Source organism: Pelodiscus sinensis, chromosome 32, assembly GCF_052426305.1.
Source record: "Pelodiscus sinensis isolate ZL-2025 chromosome 32, ASM5242630v1, whole genome shotgun sequence".
Lineage (NCBI taxonomy): Eukaryota > Metazoa > Chordata > Testudines > Trionychidae > Pelodiscus > Pelodiscus sinensis.
In genome coordinates this window covers 8,296,493-8,318,611 of record NC_143083.1, presented here as the reverse complement: position 1 = coordinate 8,318,611, position 22,119 = coordinate 8,296,493, and the positions used below count along the sequence as shown (strand labels likewise).

The 22,119-nt window shown below is 45.8% G+C and overlaps 2 protein-coding genes across 3 annotated transcripts in view; one reads left to right on the top strand and one right to left on the bottom strand.

Annotated features, from left to right (window-relative positions):
* Positions 1-5,995: 5,995 nt before the first annotated feature.
* ARRDC5 (arrestin domain containing 5) lies at positions 5,996-22,031 on the bottom strand. Of its 2 annotated transcripts, none has more exons than XM_089774898.1 (4): positions 21,567-22,031; positions 20,447-20,499; positions 11,067-11,275; positions 5,996-6,613 (listed from the first exon to the last, which is right to left on the bottom strand). In XM_089774898.1, the coding sequence occupies exons 1-4, from the start codon at positions 21,737-21,739 to the stop codon at positions 6,131-6,133; spliced, it is 918 nt and encodes a 305-aa protein (XP_089631024.1). In that variant the 5' UTR covers positions 21,740-22,031; the 3' UTR covers positions 5,996-6,130. The 2 variants fall into 2 exon arrangements, with proteins under 2 accessions (XP_089631024.1, XP_014424514.1); XM_014569028.4 differs by lacking the exon at positions 20,447-20,499 and adding an exon at positions 17,180-18,166 and having other exon boundaries at positions 21,567-22,029.
* UHRF1 (ubiquitin like with PHD and ring finger domains 1) overlaps positions 19,446-22,119 on the top strand; it is a 31,161-nt gene continuing 28,487 nt past the window's right edge. Inside the window, exon 1 of the mRNA XM_075903059.2 lies at positions 19,446-19,612. The gene's annotated coding sequence lies outside the window, so the exon portion shown is untranslated. The remainder of the gene's footprint in view (positions 19,613-22,119) is intronic.

Below are 22,119 nucleotides of genomic sequence, written 5' to 3'. Positions count from 1 at the left end.
CAAATAGTGGAAGAAAATTGGCATGCCCCTATATACTGATGAATTATATAAGCTGATGATTCAAAGGGCTCCTAGGGCCTGCATATCTAAACAAAGGTGGGGGAGCTGCAAACAATTACTGTTTGATCCTTATTCACATTTCTCCAGTGGACATGTGTAGTGATTGCTGTTGGCGTGTTTTGAAGGTGGTAGCTAGAAAAATCATCCACAAAGTCCAGTGAGGATTCTTGGCAGGAGCCCCCATTATAGCAGGGATTAAGAGGTGTGTGTGGGGGGGGGACGACCTCTGTGGGAATTGCATTGTTTCAGGGGACACATTAATCGTGTGATGGGACTTGGAGGTGAATTCCTGGGCACTGCAGGGCTTGAGGATAATATGGCATGTTGGCATTGAGGCACTGTGGCAATTCAGTGTTCATTTCCATTGTGCTTTTATGTTTTAGGAGATGCTTCTGAGCTCTCAAGCCCTCTCCCAGTTTACTGGCATAGGGTGGTATTGAAGCAACTCACCCTTTCTGTTTCCCTGTCCCCTGCTGAGCTACCAGAATTAGCCTGTTGGCAATGCCCAAATGCTACCGTCTCCATCCCCCCCTCCCCGTTCTATTCTGTAGGAAGGAAGGCACTGTCTCTTTCAAAGAAGCTAGTAAATTAGACCCCCCAAATGTTATGGAGTACCCCATCAACGACATAAAAGCAATCCAATGTGTGCAAAGTGCCTCAAAGAACTGGGATTCATGGTTTGAACAAACTATAGTATTTACCTTCCAGTCCTCTCCTGCCCTGAGTGTAGGTCCCATTGCTAACAAGGAGTTGGCTGGCTCTTCCGATTCCAAAATCTTAGCCGGCTACAAATTGGTGCAAGCAGCAGTGGGCTGATACATGTGATTGTGCCTCAGCACAGCACCACAATGAAATCAGCTGAATCTCAGGTGACAGGTGAGCTCTTTGGGGCAGGGCCTTTTATGAGCTTTGCATAATGTCTAGCATAATGCCCTGATCCTGTCTGGGTGCTTCTGTGATAGAAATAATGAACATAATGAATGCTGTGCTACTGTAGCACCTGCCATCCTGCTTGCTGCAAACAATCATTCACTGGGCTCCACAACATTCTTTATTATCCCCTTTTCACAGATGGGGATACTGAGTCACCACAAAGAGCTAAGGCCAACATTTTCTGAAGTAGACACATTATTCTGAGTCTTGTAGTGTTTGGATGAGACCATAGGGCCTGATTTTCATGTGATCCACAGGATGTGCTGAAATGATCAGGATTTGTGGGTGCTTGGCACTGGTAAGAATCTTGTCGCGAGAATCACAGGTCCGATGATGCATACCCAAGGGGGGAAGGACAGAACCAGGTGGACAGTTTTAGCAAATAAAGGATATTTATTTATGACAGTGGTGAATTTATAGTATTTATTCTAAAATGTTTAATAGACTGTGTTAATAATGAATTTACAGTATTTATTATATTTATTCTACGATTTCTAGTTAAACGTGTCAGACATATAAGGATGGGAATGGCAAGGGGAATAGTCTCTATTCTAACAATATCCAGCTACACTAAATAAGAGTGATAACTACAAACTCTATGTACTACCCAAAACAACTACAACACTAAGCTTATACAACAAAGAAAATCAAATCATACATACCAACTTACACAGCACACGGAACATTTCAAAGATATCGGTTTGGTTGCGAAGGCCTTGGTTACGCCCGAGCGTCGGGGGAGGTGGCTGGTCGGTTGTTCAGGCTGGCAGCGCTTTGAAGTATACGAGAAGGCATATGCACGTTGGTACGTGTGTTGCGAAGACCTCCTAGAGCGAACTGTGCGATGGGTATTTATCCCTAAATCTGCACATCGCTTTCCCGCGCTTGCATATTACCATATATGACCCAATGGTCACCAAGTGGGGGTCTGTGTCCCAGGGGTTGGGCCGAAACTGTGCAGGTTTCATGAGACCAGGTAAGCCCTGTAGTTCTCAAGCCAAGGTGACGGGTGGGAGAGTCTGAGGCTATTTTCCCCTTTTCACACCTTCCCTTTTTCTAAAGGCAATGGTATGCAGGAAGGGTGCGGCCGGTTTCTCCCAAGGAGTACTGCAGCCCACTATAGCAAGACTGGCCAAACTTTTTTACTTGGGGAGCAGGTTTTTTTCTAACAAATCTATACTTGCCACTGCCCACTTTTGCCACATTAGGGTCAGCTGCCACTTTTGAACAGAGGGCTGCACGTGACTTGTCTTGCAAAGTGGTAAATGGTGTCCTTACACAGAACTGTCTGTGGAGAAAAGGGCATCTAAGTAGGCCAGTTTCAGAAATGGTGATGAAAGCCTTTTCACGCATGTCTATTGCACCATTCAAGGTGTGTAAACAGACAGAGCACCATGGGAGCAATCTAAATGTACTTTGCATGGGATTGTAATGCGGCACAGTAGTTGACTTGCTGCATTTGAATGGCTATTGGCTGCCCAGGTGGAATGGATGTGCATATCCCAACAATGATGGTTAATTTATATCTAGTCTGAAGTGCAGATGGCCAGTAAGGCCAGCCAGAACACCAACATGAGACCTCTTTCCCAATGGGAGAACTGCTGTGATTAGTATCTGCAATCACAGGATGTCCTGAAAATGTATCCCATGCTCTTGCAATATGATAGCAAAGGTTACACCAACACGTGCACCAAATGGATAATCTGTCTAGGGTGCTTATCTTGCCCTCACCACTGTATCATTTGTGCCTGATAATATAATTTATTTATCCACATAACATTTCTGCTATTATTCCCATTTTACAGATGGGGAAATAAGGTACAGAGAGGCTAAGGTGCAGTTCGCAAGGGGCTTAGGTATACAGTTGCAATTTTAGGCATCTAAGTCCAACATTTAGGCTTGGTCTAACTATGTCAGTGTCTGTACTAGAATGCTGCTTCCATCAAAGTAAGTGGCCTGCTATCCTAAAATCATAACTCCACTTCTATGAGAGGGTTAGTACTTATGTTGGTGCAGTTAAGGAGACTCCAGCTACATCTTCACTGCGAGTTCTTCCAGCAGAAAATATGCTAATGAATGTCTCATTAGCATGAGTCATGATCTCATGAGCATATTTTCTGCTGATCCGTTTTTGCGCTAGGGGTTTTTGTGCAAAAACAAGCAGTGTGGATGTTTCCTTTTTGCACAAAACCCCCTTTTTGCACAAGATCGGTAAACCTTCTTTTTTGAGGTATAAGGATCATGAGCAAAAAGGAAACGTCCCCACTGCTTGCATTAGCATATATTCTGCCGGAAGAACTCAAAGTGTAGAGGTAGCCACTGTGCCTACATAGACACTGCATTATTTACATCAGTTGTATAATTTTTGTCAGTTTTGCAGCTAAGTTTAGCTGAGAGCAGCACTGTTGCACTCACAGCTGGAGCCATGAAACTGACAAGAATATCCATTTCACTGCTGATAAGGTCTGTGCTATGATATTGAGCCTCTGGCCATGCAGAAATGTTTGCAGGATCAGGGCCTTAGGCTCTATGCTCCTCTAACTTTCTCTCCACCCTTCTCACTTGTGTGGACCCTTGTAGCTCAGCATCTTCTGCCTGGGGTCAGGGTCCCTGATGGGCTGCAACTTAAGGGCCAGTCGCATATGACCCAGAATATCTTAAAAGATGGCAAATGCAAAGTGCAGCATAACCACGGTGGAAAAACCATCACTGATCCACTGCAGATTTGTTGTGCTGGCAAACTCTGCCAACAAGCTGTTCCCAGCTGTCTATCAAGGCAGATGCAAGGATGAGCAAAGACTATTAGTTAGGGCAGCACTTAGTCTTGATTTCCAAATGGCACATACATCAAACGTGGCCCGCTGGTTACTTTTGGGGCTGTTGGTGCCACAGAGCCCAGGTGCCCCTCCTCCAGGAGCTGGGGAATAAGATTATGTAGTTTCCATGGCTGGTGGATGCAGCCCACAAGGTCTGTTAGCCACTGCAGGCCGCAAAGAGTTAATAAAACACTGGCTGTCATTCCTGCATCCTTCTTTCCCCCTCACTGCCCTTCTCCTCTCCCCTGTAGAGGCTCCTTTGTAGAAGGGCTCTAAGACTAGAAATATTTTCAGCCGATAAAACTGATTAAAAACATACCTCACTCTCTCCACTGCATCTTCCCTCCTTTGGGGTAGGAGCATGGCACATCCTTGTGCTGAAATGGACCTAGATAGCCCCAGAATGTGAAGTATGCAGACCCGAGCAGACCAAAGGAAGAGATGTAAGTGGAGACACACAACCCGTTACTGCTCCAGCAAAAAAGCTTTGAATGTAGCAGAGCTGGAGCTGCCTCTGCTTGTCAGCCTACCTACACTGGTGGAGAGAACAGACTGTACTTGGCTGTAGTTACACCTGCACTTTCTAGTTCCCAGCTCTGCACAGGGTGCAACTGAGAAGTCTCAGGATCACAGTGCCGGGGAACATTCCGCTCCAGGCTACAGAGAAGCAGCAGATCGACTATGTGGGTGCTGGAACGCGGTAAGGACTGGTATAGGCCATGCTCTCAGAGTCTTTTCTTGTGGTATTCCTATTTAGTCTGGCAGGGGCACCCTTCCCCCATATGGCCTTACCGCAGCAAGCTGTCTTTGAGGGAGCTCCTGGAGGAGGAGGGCTCCTTAGGAAGCCTGGATTCCAGGGCCTTCATTTCCCATTTTTATTTTGTTTAAGTTTTCTTGGGAATTGATCAGTATTTGTTACAAAAATTGAAAAGACGGGTGACAATGGGTGTAACAAAGTGGTTTTCCAGTTAATGCTGGGGGACAGGAGGATGGGAGGAAAAAAGCAACACATAGAAAAAAAGAAGAGTATTGAAAGTAAAAAGCAGTTCAATGCGCTGATTCATTTCATTAACTGTATGCATGGAGATGCATGTCTGTGTGCATCTTCCCCACTGCTTTGTCTGACTTTAACAGATAGCCTCATGTGGACACCGACCCTGATTTATTATGAACAGAAACACATCTACCTACAATAATGAATTGGGTGTCCTGAACTTAGTCTTTTCATGTACTTGACTGGTTCAAAATTTGGGTGAAAAGCTGGAATACCCTAATAATAGCTTTTGGGAACCTTTCAGTAACAATTGTTAAGAACTGAAAACAGCAGGCTGTAGGGATACTCCAATCAAGCACCAGTTTACAATTCTGTCATTCCCTCCTCACCAAACTATGGTCTCTTCAGGTATGCCCTGTATTGTGTTCCTGGCCAGGGGATTGCTACAGTGCCCTGCAGCTTCTTTCCTGCACCAGGAGACACAGAGGGGGGTTCATGTATCTTTTGCTCCCTGTATACCTGCTGCTTGTTCCCTCTCCCATTCCTGTGGCTCCCTTAGTGCCTACCCAGCCTCCGCCCATCTCTAGGCTTGTATGCAGTCCCGCACAGTCTGATTTCTTTCCCCAGCCTCCCCTGATGTTGCTCAATCAGCAGGCAGGCTGGCTTGTTCTTGGCTCTCAATCTGCCCATTCTCCACACAGTCCTGTTCCTCCATTCTTCCAGACTTGCCAGCTCCATACTTCTAGGTAGAGGGACACCCTGGGAGCAGAGACAACATTAGGCATGTCCTTGGGCCCAGGGACATCTATTTAAAGGGTGTTTGTCCTCCAGATCCCTCCCAGTCTTGGCCACTGACCTGGGCCTCCCTTCCTGCCTCCAAACACTTGGCTGGGTGAGACACGAACCTGTGAATCTGCTCCAGGATCATTCCCATTGTGCCGAGCAGGAACCCAAGACCCAGAGAAGCAAAGCCACTCACCCAGTGAGTCAGCCGTGAAGCTGGGGTTAGAACCAGTCTTCTGATCTCACTAGAACACACTGCAATCCTGATTGGGGAGCACGCAACGTCTCTTTGTATTCTCACCCTGCTCTTGGGTCCTATTAAGCCCTATCCTCTCTCATGTTTGGCCTCCATGTGGCGCCTCCCTCCAATCCAGAGCCCTCTTGTGAAATCAGGCAGTTGGCGCACACATGTATTTCACAGCAAACCTTTATTATCTGGACCTCAGCAAACTTGTTCCTGGATCACTGTATAGAGATTCATCTGAAAACACTGGGTGTATCCACAGGGTCGTTTTCACTTCTGCTGCAGATCTGCACCCCTCTGCTAGTTGTCAGGATTGCTTGCAGCTGTGGTTCTTATGACAATAGGTACTTTGGCCACAACTTTGGTCATGGACCACGGAAGGTAAACAGTCCCTATCAACTCATACCGGACTTCCATGATTTCGTTGGCTATGGACATGCTGCTGACAGAGAGTAGCCTGGGCAGGGAGAACATGCTAGTGATCCTTGTGACCTCAGAGGGGACTGCCTTAGTTCTGGATTCCAGTCTCATCAGTTCATTTCGGTCTTCCAAGGAGCGCTGCTCTGCCCTAATGGTGTAGCCAAAGTAGAGGATGATGGAGTACAAGGCAAAAACCACCTTCCTGATGGCCTTGCCTGTCTGGTTGTCAATCTCTGTCGTGAAGATGATGTTTTCACCAGGGGCAAATGTGTTTTTCACCAGGGAAAGCCGGAGGATGACGAGGCCGTGTCGGAAGCAGCAATGGTAAGCAACGTTCTTGTCAACTTCCACCGTCAAAGGGTACTGCATGGGAAGGGGGAGAAGGTAGAGTATGGTGAGCGCCATTCACAGGATACAATGGGATGATGACCTAGAATCCTTAGACATGTGGGAACTCTGTTAGTGCACTGAAATAAATCAGCAGGCACCCAAAACTTCATGTGTGGCCCTTTGAATTTCATAGAAGCAGCAAGGACAGACCCAGGTTCCTGTCACTTGAGCTAAAGGTGATTTTTTCTTAAAGGGGGTGTGCGAAGGGTGTGAAAGCACCTCCTTATGATCCCCCAAGTAAACTGCTCCATCCAGCCAGGGGAAAGCAGGCGCAGTGCACTACCCAAGCCTCCTTCCTCCATGCTCTGACCAGCTGGAGGAAGGCTGGGGCTGATTTCCTCACTTATTTGGGGGACCATGGGATGTACATTCACACCCTTGTGGTCCACATTTACAAAAAAGTGCGTGCGTGCGCATACACACACACACACAGAGAAATTCCTGCGTACAGGCCTGATATACAGTGCATTAGAATAACATTAATAGTCACACTTCTCTCGCCCCTTCTATCCATGCATCTCAGAGCATGTAACAAACGTGAAGTAGCGTAGGGCTCAAAACTGATTCCTGCAGGACTCCACTAGAAACACACCCCTAATATAATTTCCTGTATACAATTACATTTTGAGACCTGTCAGTTAACCAGTTTTTAATTCATTTAATATGAGACATGCTAACTTCATGTTGTTTAGATTTTTAATCAAAATGTCATGTGTTACTTAGTCAAATGATTTACAGTATGTTACATCAACATTATTAACTTTACCAAGTAAATGTATAATTTCATCAAAAACACATCAAGTTAGTTTGACAGGATCTATTTTCCATAATCCCCTGGTGATTGGCATTAAATATATTATCTACCTTTAATTTTTTATTAATCGAGTCTTGTATTAACTATTCCATTATCTTGCCTAGGACTGATGTTGGACTAGCAGGTCTATGATTACCTGGGTCATTCCCCTTTCCCATTTAAAATATTGGCACAACATTGGCTTTCTTGAAGTCTTCTGGAACTTCTCTAGCATTCCAAGACTTATTGAAAATCAACATTAATGATCCAGTGAACTCCCCATCAGCTCTTTTAAAACTCTTGGATGTAAGTTCTCTTGCTAAGTTGTCTTGGCCTGCTAAATGTCTAACTATACTAGCTACTATTTAACACTGTCCTGAGATACTAATGGGGTTAGTATCTCATATATATGATTAAATCCTCTGTTTCCCAAATACAGAACAGATATATTTATTGAACGCTTCTGCTTTTTCTGATTTATTAGTGATAAAATAAATCAGAAATGCAGCTGATGATGCTTATTGGCTCCTCTTAGTAATATAGCTAAGTGGCTACAAAAATTGATTCCAATATTTCTGATGATTAAATGCATTGTTTTAGATCATTGTAATTTGAACAATGATCTTCAAAGGAAACATAATGGTTGTATGAATTTTTTGGATGCTCTGTGTTATAGATGGAAGGCCTAAAAGTTTCCCTCATCTGCGGAGGCAGATGATGCTACCAAACCTAAAGTCAAGGGGATACTTTTGGCACAGGCTGAAATGTTAGGGTGGCATTTGCCTCCTACAGTATCACCTGACGTGAAGCTTTGAGGAATCAAGGTGTCTCCCCTTTTCACTATGGTTTTGTTGGGGCACATCTCTTATTTCCCCCCATTTTCTTCTTTAATAGGAAAATTCCAGCCACTAAACACCTGGCTGCCCTCCACAAACATACATGCTCTCCTACTGCTACTCTTTACCTTCCATGGGACTGCATCCTCTTACCTAAAGAGGTAAAGCAGGTAGGTGGGAGAAAGTCACACACTGACTTCTGCGGTTGGCCTGCACACCACGTTTCTACCAGGATAACCATGTCAGTAAAGGGTGTGACTTTTATTTTATTGTTATTGGTATAAGCATCTTTGGACCAGTATAACTGCATCCACTTTGGGGTGGGCTTGGGCGGGGCTGGAGTGCACTACTTTAAGTACACTGGTGTAGCAAAAGTGGTACATGGTACAAATTTTGCACATAGCCATACCCTTAGAGTGGGCAGCCTCCATTCATGTGGCTTTACTGTGGGTCCTCATATTTGCTTGAACCAGCTCCCAAGTCCTGGTCTTGATCTTCAAAGCTCCCCAGCCAGCTCGGCTACCGAGAGAGGGAGCAGTCAAAACCCATTAGCTAGGCAGATGTCACGCTGATCCACAGCCTCTAGCAGGACTGGCTTGGAGCAGGCCCCGGTGCTTCTTGGTCAGGCCGTCTCGGAGGCAGGTGAACGCTGCACTCTGCAGAGCCCCTGATAACAACCACCTGGCCAAGCCACCCAGCAGCTAACCTGCGCCTGGCACCCCTCCTTCCTGCACCAGCCCATCAGGGGATGAGAAGCTGGAGATGAGCCAACAGTGCACCCTTGTAAATAGCATATTGGGCTGCCTTAGGAGGAGCATGGCCAGCAGATCCAGAGAAGTGATTATTCCCCTTTATTCAGCTCTGGGGAGGTCACATCTGGAGTATTGTGTCCAGTTCTGGGCCCCCCACTATAGAAAGGATGTGGACACATTGGAGAGGGTCCAGTGGAGGGCAACACAAATGGTTCGGGGGCTGGAGCACATGATCTACGAGGAGCGGCTGAGGGATTTGGGTTTGTTCAGTCTGCAGAAGAGCAGAGTGAGGGGGGATTTGAGAGCAGCCTGCAACTCCCTGAAGGGGGGTTCCAAAGAGGCTGGCGAGAGGCTGTTCTCAGTGGGGGCAGGTGGCAGAACAAGGAGCAATGGGCTCAAGTTGCAGTGGGGGAGGTCTAGGTTGGAGATTAGGAAAAACTATTCCACTAGGTGGGTGGGAAAATGCTGGGATGGGTTCCCGAGGGAGGGGGTGGAATCTCCATCCCTAGAGGTGTTTAGGTCCCGGCTGGACCAAGCCCTGGCTGGGCTGATTGAGTTGGGTTGGTACTGCCTTGGGCGGGGGGCTGGACTCGGTGACTCCTGAGGTCTCTGCCCGCCCTGGGATTCTCTGAGTCTCCATGTTAACTAGCATTTTGTCCCCAGAACAGAGAACAGGGCCCTTCCTGCGGACCGGCAGGGACCACTTCCATGAGTGGGGGAGGCACTCAGAGACCAAGGTGATGGGCCTGCTCCCTGAGCAGAACAAACCAATGCCTCAGTTACACGCTCTTCCTCCAGAGAGAGAGCAAGCCGTCAGGGCCTGCTACCGTGGGAGGTATGCGTGGGGTGGATGCCGGCTGGCTGAGAAGTGGCCAGAGATCATCACATTCATGAGGCCACCAAACTGCCAGGGATGGAATTTGAAAGGAGACAAATTCAGAGGAGAGACAAGGAGCTAATTGCTAAGACCGGGGGCAAGGAATGTTTGGAACAGCTGTCCCAGGGTCAGGGTGGACATTCAACATAAGAACATAGGAACAGCCAGACTGGGTCAGACCAAAGGTCCATCTAGCCTGGGATCCTGTCTGCCCACAGTGGCCAATGCCAGGTGCCAGAGAGGGAGGGAACAACAGGAAATCCTCATGTGATCCCTCCCCTGTCACCCATTTCCAAACAAACAGCATCTAGAGACACCATTCCTATCCATCCTGGCTAGTAGCCATTGATGGACATAACCTTTACAAACTTATCTAGCTCTTTTTGGAACCCTGTTAAAGTCCTGGCCTTCACAACATCCTCTGGCAAGGAGTTCCACAGGTTGACTATGTGCTGCGTGAAGAAAAACTTTCCTTTGGTTTGTTTTCAACCTGCTGCCTATTTCTTTCATTTGGTGACCCCTAGTTCTTATAATGTAGGAACAAGTAAATAACTTTTCCTTTTTCACTTTTTCCACAAAACCATCCGCTCTAGCGCATTCCGAAAATATGGGTGTGGTGCCAGCCTTGCACTCTTTGGGCCCCTGCCAACCCAGGCTGGCTTGGATCGCATGACCCAGCGGCCAAAGCTGCCAGGGTCATTCCATGAACTACCAGGTCCTGCTGCTATTTTTGCAGCAGGGCTAATTTTTCCTGTGCCATTTGGTAGGGGCTCTTCAGCCGGGCAGAGGAAGGTCTAACACGAGCCAATGGCCGAACGTTGAAACTAGACAAATTCTGACCGGACGCAAGGTGCACATTTTTAACAAGGATCAGACACTGGAACAATTTCCTGCTGGCTGCAGTGGAGTCTCCCCCACTGGCCATGTTTAAATCAAGGGTAGGTGTTTTTCTAGAGCATCGCCTCTCGTTCCAAGGGGAGAGAGGAGACAGTTCTAGGTTCTGTGTGTAGATTACCTGTCTTGGCTTTAGGTAACTTGGTAAGAGTGCTTCTATACCATGGGGATAGGTCTGGCACAAATAGCCAGCTACACTTCCTTGGGAGCAGCACTGGACTCTTCCATTCTTTCTCTGCTCCTGTCACAGGAAGAATATTCTCTATTACCTTACCTCTGATTCTATTTTATCTTTAAAGACGCCAGAGGTCCCTTGCACCAGTAAATATTTCTTCTGCTTGGCTAAGATGAGCTCGCGGCTGGCACAGGAGGCTTGGAGGAAGTAGGAGACACGGGCTATCTTGCTGGTGAATGTCGATGGAAGTCGGGGAGGTAAGTTGAAGTTGAAATCAAAGGTATGGGTGCCCGAACCAAGCCAGTTATCTGTAAGCCAAAGGACATTCCCTCACTTGCCAAGCTATAAGATCACCTCTTAGACATGGGCTGCCTTGCATTCTCAGTGGATTTTTTAAATGAAGATAGCAACCCCACAGCAGCTTGCCAATTATTTTTAGGAGCCTGTTCCTGCCAAATACAGAGTATCCTGAACTTGTGATGAGTTCCTTAAGCATAGAGGCTGTGTCTAGACTGGCTAGTTTTTCTGGAAAATCCGCCGCTTTTCTGGAAAAACTTGCCAGCTGTCTACACTGGCCGCTTGAATTTCCGCAAAAGCACTGACTTCCTACTGTAAGAAAGCTTTTTGCGGAAATACTATGCTGCTCCCGTTCGGGCAAAAGTCCCTTTTGCGCAAAACTTTTGCGCAAAAGGGCCAGTGTAGACAGCTGAGATTTGTTTTGTGCAAAAAAGCCCCGATTGCGAAAATGGCGATCGGGGCTTTTTTGCGCAAAAGCGCGTCTAGATTGGCCACGGACGCTTTTCCGCAAAAAGTGCTTTTGCAGAAAAGTGTCCGTGCCAATCTAGACGCTCTTTTCTGAAAATGCTTTTAACGGAAAACTTTTCCGTTAAAAGCATTTCTGGAAAATCATACCAGTGTAGACGTAGCCGAAGAGTATTTAAGACCTCGCATGTCCTACAGAAATAAGGCAATGGAATGTTTACTTCTCCTTTTTTGGTGTCACTGGATACAATAAATCCTCAGAGAGCCCAATTCTCCACAGTCTGGCTTTTCATGTTTTCAGTTACAGCTGCACAAAGCAGGGATAAAACTGCTATTGGATCACTCACACTGGTGATATATTTTACCTTTGTTTTGCGTTAATGTGAATGACACAAGATGCAAGGACGTGGAAAATCATTTTTGTGTCTCTGCTTCTGTTTCCTTCTTGAATTCTCTAGCATAAGTCGGTGCAATTACATTGAATTTGGAACCATTTCCTGCTCAAACTGGCCAAAATTTGGCCTTGTCTCACTTTGAACTGATGAGATAATTTTCTGATCCAGCTCCCTATGTACATGTACTGTTTTGGGATGCAGAATACCTTTTCTTCAGTGTAGCTTAAATAACTTCTAAAGAAACTTAAATTAAACTGAAAAAGGCACTCTAAATCCCAAAAGAGAATGTGCATATAGGGAGTTATCCTGCATAGCTTTAGAGATATAATTATACTGGTATAGGACTGCTGGTAAATTGTGTGAAAAAAATGTTGAATATCGTGGTCTCTTAGTATCTCTGAAAATCAGGCCATTTATTTAGGAGATTAAATATGGATTTAAGTGCTTGCCTGTAGGCACCCAATTTTGAAATTTTGGTCTTTAAGCTATAGAGTTGAAAAGTGTCAAAGAAGTACTGCTTATTATTATCACTCTCTCTATATAAAAAAGCTTTTCCTGATGGACAACAGAACGATGTCACCACATCATCAGTGTCAACAGGCTCTGTCAACGAAGCAAAAGCGGGAGGAGGGGGGGATAAGGCGAGCGTAGCAAACAGAGAACGCAACCCCCTAGTTATGTTAAATATCAGAAAGATTATTTCACCCTAAATTTACAATAATACTTGGCACACCTTTCAACTTGTCACCATGAGAGGTAATAGATCAAATGCACAACTTGATTGCACATTCTCAAGGTAGGAAAAATGACCTTTCTGGTGATGTATAGTTTTTAAGGCCTAACAGCCTAGGAGGAGTTGAAATCTGACCATTGGAGGTCAGATACAAGATTTAATACATTGACATGCAGCCTAACCCTTTATCTACATCTTGAGCTATAAAGCCAGCGAGGAGGGGTTCACAACCCACTGCTTTTATACTCCTGGAAACATCCGGGATTAACAGATTATTTATATAAAAACACAGTAAGACCCTGACTAATTGTTATTGATCTCCTCTATGTGCCTCATATATCCTTGCTGAAAGGCAGGGAGGTTAACAGCATGAACCATAGTGAGATCTCATGTTATTGAGATCTCATTTTTACAAAATATTCTATGCTTACACATACACCATCTAGATCAGTGGTTTTCAAACTATGGGTTGTGACTAAATACTGGGTTGTGGTACAGAGTGATCCGGCGACCAGTGGGGATGGTAAGGCAGGCTACTTGCCTGTCCTGGCACTGCAGACTGTACTGTACCCCAAAAGTGGCCGCCTGTAGGCCCGTCACCTAGACGGGAGGAAGGGGGAAGCACACAGGATTCTGCCTACTACTCCTGCCCTGAGCACTAGCTCCGCATTCCCATTGGCTGGGAACTGGCTCCTAGCCGCTTCTGGGGTGCAGCACTGTCTGTGGTGCCAGGAGAGGCAGAAAGCCTGCCTTAGTATCCTCACTGCACTGCTGACCTCCTGCCCCAGCCATGACCCCTCCCAAACCCAGAGCCCCCAAAACTCTCATCCTCAGCCCCACACCAGAGCCCACACTCTCGTCAAATTATGTTGGGTCACAGGCATCAACAATTTTCTTCAACTGAGTCATTAGAAAGAGAGTTTGAAAACCACTATCTACGTCATCCCTGACAGACGTTTAGCTAATCTGCTCTTAAATATATCCAATGCTGGAGATTCCATAACCTCCATAGGCAATGTATTCTGATGAAGTGGGTCTTTGCCCATGAAAGCTTATGCTCCAATACATCTGTTAGCCTATAAGGTGCCACAGGACTCCTTGTCAATTTAGCATTGTGGTTCTTTACCTATATAACGAGGATGGTAGAAGCCTGGGTGTAGATGCAGTTATACTGGTATAATTGTGCTTATGCTATTACAGATTATACCAATTCTCACAGTCTGCATAAATTATATTGGTATAATCAGTTTTATCCCAATATACAAGTGTTCACTTTAGAGGATTTTGCTGATATAGCTATACTGGTATAACTATACCAGAAACCCCCTCCTAGTTTAGAAAAGACCTTAGTGAGGTATTACTGGGACTATATGTATTACATATGTACACATACTTACTATGGGCCAGGTTGTGATCTTTATTCCCATTAGTCCACAAATGAACTCTTAGGTTTCAAGGGGACTATGCATGGTGTAAATTACTAGTAAGCGAGAGGAAGGTTGTCTCGGACTGGCTCTGATTTGCAAAATACAGACATTCACCATAGGTCTGCCGGGTTCCCGTTCTCATAGTGCAAGAACAAGGAGACAAGTCCCTGAAATTGAAAGGGAGCAAATTTAAAAGTGATGCACAAAGACAGCATTAACCTTGGGATTTCATTGCCACCATTTTCATTTACATTTTTTTTAATGTACTGGAACTGGAAGGGACCTTGAGAGGTCATCAAATCCTGTCAAGCAGCATAGACCATTCCTGACAAATATCTGACTAACCTGCTCTTCAATATTTCCAATGCTGGAGCTTCCACAAACACCCTAGGCAATTTATTCCAGTGTTTAACCACCCTGACAGGAAGTTTTTCCTAATGTCCAACCTAAACCTCCCTTGCAACAATTTAAGCCCATTGCTTTTTGCCCTATCATCAGACGTTAATGAGAATAATTTTTCTCCCTCCTCCTTGTAGCACCCTTTTTAGGTACTTGAAAGCTGTTATGTCCCCTCTCAGTCTTCTCGTTTCCAAACCAAACAAACCCAATTCTTAAATAAACAAAGACCTTATGGAAATCAAGAGTTCAGAAGGATTCAGGAGAGAAAAAAGGGACTGAACTATGACATGAATAATGACCTCATCTGGAATTATAACCCTACATATTCTTTTAAAAGTGTGCATTTAGCTTCCTGCTTCACAGCTTCAATCGAACTCTAATCAATAAGGGTTAGGAAGAAATTCTTCCTGTGGGCAGGTTATCACATAACTGCCTTATATAGTGTTTACTGTACCTTCTATGGAAAGTAGGACAAATTACAAAGGATGAATATAGGCAAACAGCACAGGAATGCAGGGGTAAGATTAGAAAGGCAAAGGCACAGAATGAGCTCAAACTAGCTACAGGAATAAAGGGAAACAAGAAGACGTTTTATAAATACATTAGAAGCAAGAGGAAGACCAAGGAGAGGGTAGGCCCACTGGTCAGTGAAGAGGGAGAAACAGTAACAGGAAACTTGGAAATGGCAGAGATGCTCAATGACTTCTTTGTTTTGATCTTTACCGAGAAGTCTGTAGGAATGCCTAACATAGTGAATGCTAGTGGAAAGGGGGTAATTTTAGAAGGTAAAATAAAAAAAGAACAAGTTAAAAATCACCTAGAAAAGTTAGATGCCTGCAAGTCACCAGAGCCTGATGAAATGCATCGTAGAATACTCAAGGAGCTGATAAAGGAGGTATCTGAGTCTCTAGCTATCATCTTTGGAAAATCATGGGAGACAGGAGAGATTCCAGAGGACTGGAAAAGGGCAAATATAGTCCCCATTTATAAAAAGGGAAATAAGAACAACCCAGGAAACTACAGACCCGTTAGTTTAACTTCTGTGCCAGGGAAGATAATGGAGCAAGTAATTAAGGAAATCATCTGTAAACACTTGGAAAGTGGCAAGGTGATCCAGCCAGCATGGATTTGTAAAGAATAAATCATGTCAAACCAATCTGATAGTTTTCTTTAATAGGATAACGAGTCTTGTGGATAAGGGAGAAGCAGTGGATGTGGTATACCTAGACTTTAGTAAGGCGTTTGATACGGTCTTGCATGATATTCTTATCAATAAACTAGGTAAATACAACTTAGATGGGGCTACTATAAGGTGGGTGCATAACTGGCTGGATAACCGTACTCAGAGAGTAGTTATTAATGGTTCACAATCCTGCTGGAAAGGCATAACAAGTGGGGTTCTGCAGGGGTCTGTTTTGGGACCGGCTCTCTTCAATATTTTCATCAACGATTTAGATATTGGTATAGAAAGTACGCTTATTAAGTTTGCAGATGATACCAAGCTGGGAGGGATTTCGACTAATCTGGAGGATAGGGTCATAATTCAAAATGACCTGGACAAATTGGAGAAATGGTCTGAGATAAATAGGATGAAGTTTAATAAAGACAAATGCAAAGTGCTCCACTTAGGAAGGAACAATCAGTTTCACACATACAGAATGGGAAGAGACGGTCTGGGAAGGAGTACGGCAGAAAGGGATCTAGGGGTTATAGTGGACCATAAGTTAAATATGAGTCAGCAGTGTGATGCCGTTGCAAAGAAAGCAAACATGATTCTGGGATTTATTAACAGGTGTGTTGTGAGCAAGACACGAGAAGTCATTCTTCCGCTCTACTCTGCGCTGGTTAGGCCTCAATTGGAGTATTGTGTCCTGTTCTGGGCACCACATTTCAAGAAAGATGTGGAAAAATTGGAGAGGGTCCAGAGAAGAGCAAGAATGATTAAAGGTCTAAAGAACATGACCTATGAGGGAAGGCTGAAGGAATTGGGTTTGTTTAGTTTAGAAAAGAGAAGACTGAGGGGGTGACAGGATTTCAGGTATCTAAAAGGGAGGAGGGAGAAAACTTGTTCATTTTGGCCTCTGAGGATAGAACAAGAAGCAATGGGCTTAAACTACAGCAAGGGAGGTTTAGGTTGGACATTAGGAAAAAGTTCCTAACTGTCAGGGTGGTCAAACACTGGAATAAATTGTCCAGGGAGGTTGTGAAATCCCCATCTCTGGAGATATTTAAGAGTAGGTTAGATAAATGTCTATCAGGGGTGGTCTAGACAGTATTTGGTCCTGCCATGAGGGCAGAGGACTGGACTCGATGACCTCTCGAGGTCCCTTCCAGTCCTAGTATTCTATGATTCTCTTAAGTAGTTAGGACAATGGCAGGATACAGAACTAGAATGATCACTAATTGGATCTGATATGGCAATTCCTGTGTTTACTAGGGCAAAATTACTGAAGTTTTACTCTGTGTTCTTTGAATTCTGTGGTTCCATTTCCTTACCCTCTATTTTGAATGTCTTTGTTTTATTGATGTAGTCAGCCTTGTTATTGCAGACAATGTCTCTGCTGTAATCCTTGTCAGCATTCATCTCTTCATTCCACTCCAAATAGCCTCTTCCCACGAGCTCTACCTTCACTATGGGGTCGATCAAAGAGTTGTTAAGATTCAGAATCACTTGGCCATCTATGCCAGAGCCTGCCAAATACACCTTATCTTCAGGCAGCACCAGGTTAATTGATTTTACCACCGACATCAGGGAAGAACAGAAGCCTGCTGTTATCTGTGCTTCCCAAGGATCTGTGTATGTCTGTGATGTCAAAGGTTTGTGACATCACTGCACTTACAGAGAGTGCAGAGCCTGTTTGGCTTTGACAGCAGCAGCAGGTGCCCTACCACTTTCAGGATTTGCCCCAGTTATGAAGTTTTTGAGGCCCTTATTATTTAGTCCTTGTTGATAATGTGTAGAGGCCCCAACTGTGAGCAGTGCCCTGTTGTGCTGGGGTCAAATATACATTCTAAATAGACAAGACAAACAAAGACTGGGGGAGGATAAGAATGGAACCCCAGCGTTGTGATTCTTAAGACTCCTTTGGGGATTTGATTATTCCTTTCAAAGTGGAGACACTTCAGGGAGACAGTTTGAGGACTCATGGCCATCAAAGAAGGATACTGCTCATCTTTGCCAAGTTTCCTTGGAGCTTGCATTCATTACTCTTTGTCAGAAGGTGTCTTCGGAGGCGTCGCGAGGAATCTGTCTGCTGAGAGTTGTTTGTTCTGCCACAGTTGCAGGCTGAGTCATGCTCCATATTTCTCCTGCTTTCTATTTGCCCCATGGGAAGAGTTGGGCCTTTGCCTACAGACCAACTTTTCTTTCAGGCACTGACTCTGATTCAGGGAAGCAATGAAGTCCATGCTTCAGGTTTGGTACCTCTTTAATTCCTTTGATGTCTCGATTTCCTTTGCTAAACTGTTCTCCTGGGAGGTAAGCTGAGGGAAAAAGTATACCCTTGAGCACAATGAAATTAAATGGGTGCGCTTCAGAGGTGTCTCTATAGATGGGAAGAACAGAGCCTTCTCTAAACCTTTTTTACTCCATACCCTTCCCCTTTTGTGGAAATATGGGTGTGTCTAGATTACAGAGTTTTGTCGACAAAAGTGGACTTTTGTCGACAAAACTATACCTGCGTCTACACTACCGCTGAGTTCTGTCGACATAACGTCGACAGAACTCAGCAGTTTTGTCGACGCTGGTAAACCTCATTTTACGAGGCATAACGCCTTTTGTCGACAGAGTTCTGTCGACAGAAGGTGTTATTGCATGTAGGATTGTGTCTAGACTACAGGGTTTTGTCGACAAAGCAGCTTGCTTTGTCTACAGAACTGAATGTAGTCTAGACGCTCTATATCGACAGAAGTTTTGTCGACAGTATCTGTCGACAAAACTTCTATCGACAAAACCCTGTAGTCTAGACGTACCCTTATGTGTCCAGCAACTCCTTCCTCACTAACCCCTTGCCTGAAATCTCCTGTGGTATGTGAAGGAAGATGAGAGTTCTGCTTGCTGGAGGCAGCAGCTCTGACTGCCTATCCTTGCTGAGGAGCCCAGAAATGGGGAAGAGGACTCAAGTGTTTTCCCCAGTAGGGATAGATCTCTAGCTTAGAGGTGACAAGCCAGCATTTGTTACCACAAGTACAGCACAAGCCAGGGGGATGGAGCTCAAACTTGAATGGATGGGAGGTGGTTGCTCAATATGCGTTACCTCAGCTGACCCTTCTGAAAGTGAAGGAGACTCCCCTTCTATCTTGTGGGTTATTTCCTAGACACATCCTACACTGGGCTGTTAAACTTCATCCCTGTTCCACCCCAGAGGAGGCAGCATTTTCCTAGGGAGTGGTTTGGCTGAGAGGGGCAGGATTTTGGGGAGGGGGGAGGCTTTGTACCCATTTTACTCCTGGAAAGAGCTGACCTCTCCCCAAGGCAGGTTGGAATTAGCCCAAACAACCAGGGTTATTCTCATTTTCTGGGCAAGGATGGGGACAAAGCCCCAGGCACTAGGCAGCAGCCCCCCTTATATCCAGGGGTCAGCCCATCGCTGGTGGCAGAAACTGCGATCCCCGCGCCGCGCTCAGCATCTCGCCGGGAGGGGGGGGGGGGGGGATCATGCCGGACCCATAGAGCGTCTTGGGCTCCTCCCCGTCTTCCTCATTCCCGCCACCAGCGTCCAATCGGCGAGAGCCCGCCCCGCACCGGGCTTTTCCGCGCCAAACTCCAAAGGCAGCAGCCGGTTGCGCCGGGGGCTGCAGTTGTCATCCTGCGAGCGGCGCTTTCTGCAGCCCTTCGCCCCCTGGGCAGCGAGTAGGCCGGCCGGGAGCAGCGTCTGCAAACAGCGTCCTTCCCCCCTCCAGGCACCCGCGAGCCCGGGGTTGCAAAAGGTGAGTGGCTCGGGGCGACCCGGGTCATGCAGCGCGGGCAAGTTGTGTCTGTTGCAGGCTTTGCAACGTGAGCGGGGCGCAGCCTTGTGGCAAACGGGAGACTTTGCCTCCCGCGCTCTCCTCTTAAGTCTCTGCAAACTCGGCGCTCCTGTAACTACCAGCTGGGATGGAGCCGGCAGATGCAGTACGTTGACTGTTGCAGATGCTTGTAAAGTGCTAATTACAGCGGTGCGAGGGAGGGGAGGTTGTCTAATCAGTGGTATCCGATAGGGAAGTTGCTCAAGTGGAAGATCAAGCCACTGCAAAAGTCTTGGTGCCCCCCTACCCCTTATGAAATATCAACGCGGAATGAAGTAATTTTTTGTTTGTTTTAAGTCTGTAGTAGAAAGCGGGGAGGAGCGATTTCCAGATGGCTTATTCACTGACAGACAGCAGCTAGGAATCAGGGGATCCACTGAGCCCGCCTCCCAAGTGCAAACAGAGAGGGCAAGTCTCTGCCAAAAAAAGCGTCTTGCTGTAGCAGCAAATGCCAACGGGCAGGGAGACATTTTGAAACTAGCAGCGTGTTTGTAATGTCGATGTTTAGAAAAAAGGGATCTTGCTCGCACAGGAAGCATCTGGTTTGGCATTTGCAAATGTGAGATACATACACGGTAGCTGCTCGTTTCTGCGAGAGAGAGTCTGAGTCTTTTAAGCGGGCTGTCTTTCCTCCCAACTCTGTCCCTTACTCGCAATCTCTACTAGTTCAGTGCATGTCAGCAGAGTTTAAAATGTTTTGCCCATATTTGTACAGTGCAACAGTTAACCGGATCTAGCATAATACATGGATTTTACCTTTCCCCATCTCCCAAGTACAAGCAGAGACAAAGTTATCCGTGCTTCGAGTCCTGAAATGCAATGGGAAGAAAGGCAGTTTGGAGATTGCAATCGGATTTTATTTTTAAAGCCTATTTTTAGAGAGGATAATACATTTAGAACAGAAATCCAATGGCAGAGTCTCCGCCCGCATCCGTCACCGCAGCGAACAGGGAGCAGGCCCTTTCAGAAGCTGAGCGCTCCATTCTTGCTGCTGGGTGTGGAGGCGGAATCTAGAACCGTTGCAGTTGTGTGTGAAATTAATTTTTGAGGAAGATGGGATTGCAGATGGATTGGTTTGCCGTTCAGTGCGCAACTTGGAAACACCTCTCCCGACACAACAAACAACGCTAAAACAATTGAAAGTTTAAAATGTCTTATTGCCCGCTCGGTGGCATTTGGAAGCTTGCCTGTGACTTGAATTCTGGTTGTACCTGGAGAGAGCCCTCTGCCTACCTACAGGTTCACTGGCAGAGTGAGACAAACCAGGAAGTCCCTCCAAGCTCACGCAGAGACCGAGTCACTGTTTTAAAAAACCGGTCCTGCTGTCTAAAACTCAAACCGCATATTATGACCTCTTTGTACCTACTTACCTTCCTTCCTACTGACTTTCTCGATGAAGAGGATTTGCAAACTGCCATAGATTACCATCTCCGTGTCCCCACCCCCGCAAGTACTCCCTGAAATTGGGAATGTGTGTATTTTAAAAGGCCACCCGTGCAGCTAGTAATAGAACTATAATAGTTGGCAGTAGCACAGCTTTTGTAGCAAAATGCAGGACAATGTAGCACTTTAAAGACTAACAAGATGGTTTATTAGATGATGAGCTTTCGTGGGCCAGACCCACTTCCTCAGATCAAAAACCGGAAGTGGGTCTGGCCCACGAAAGCTCATCCTCTAATAAACCATCTTGTTAGTCTTTAAAGTGCTACATTGTCCTGCATTTTGCTTCAACTACCCCAGACTAACACGGCTACATTTCTATCACTATTCTACAGCTTTTGTAGTAACTCGGCCACCGAACATGCAAAAAAAGGTCCCTTCATCCTAAACGCATTGCAAGCAACAATCGGACAGGGAGTTAGGTCCATGCACTTACCCTATTCCTTGAGATGCAAACATGGGAAGGCCGTCTTCTAAAGCTTGCACTTGTTTATGCTTGATGTAGTAAATGTGTGTGGGGAGGGGGAATCGGATTCGCTCAAGACACATTTTCAGCCTATGGTAATTTGGACTCCTCCCACTGCAGAGCGTAAGAGGTCTCGTTTGCATTTCAGAGTCTGGCAGTAGAACGCTCTCCTTCTTTGTAATGGCTTGGTTTGCGCTTGCACCTGGTATGAGTTCTCATTTGCAATGCGCTGTGTAGTTATGTCCAAACCAGAAACTTGCCCCGGGGGCAAGCAGACAACGCACTAAGGATAAGGGAGTGTCCTATCCCTAGATGCTGTCAGGCTATAAAACATGCCCTCTATGAAGGCTAAGGAACGTTGCAAAATATAAAGGGGAGAGTGGGGGAGACAGATTGCACATTCATTATTCCATGCGCTAAGCCCTTGCACCCCTTCTTTAATCCTCTAGTAGAGCGGCCCCTTTAAAGCCTTGCAGCTGTCTCTTGTGATTTACATAATCACGCGATGTGTTGGGAAAGGGGG

What these genes read in the sequence shown, in the direction of transcription:
- ARRDC5 (XM_014569028.4), bottom strand. Translation starts at nt 17,432, where the DNA reads ATGTCGGTGGTAAAATCAATTAACCTGGTGCTGCCTGAAGATAAGGTG. An exon ending in AAAGACATTCAAAATAGAGG is followed by an intron (nt 11,276 to 17,179) that starts GTAAGGAAATGG and finishes TTTGGCTTACAG; the next exon opens with ATAACTGGCTTGGTTCGGGC. An exon ending in AAGATAAAATAGAATCAGAG is followed by an intron (nt 6,614 to 11,066) that starts GTAAGGTAATAG and finishes CTTCCCATGCAG; the next exon opens with TACCCTTTGACGGTGGAAGT.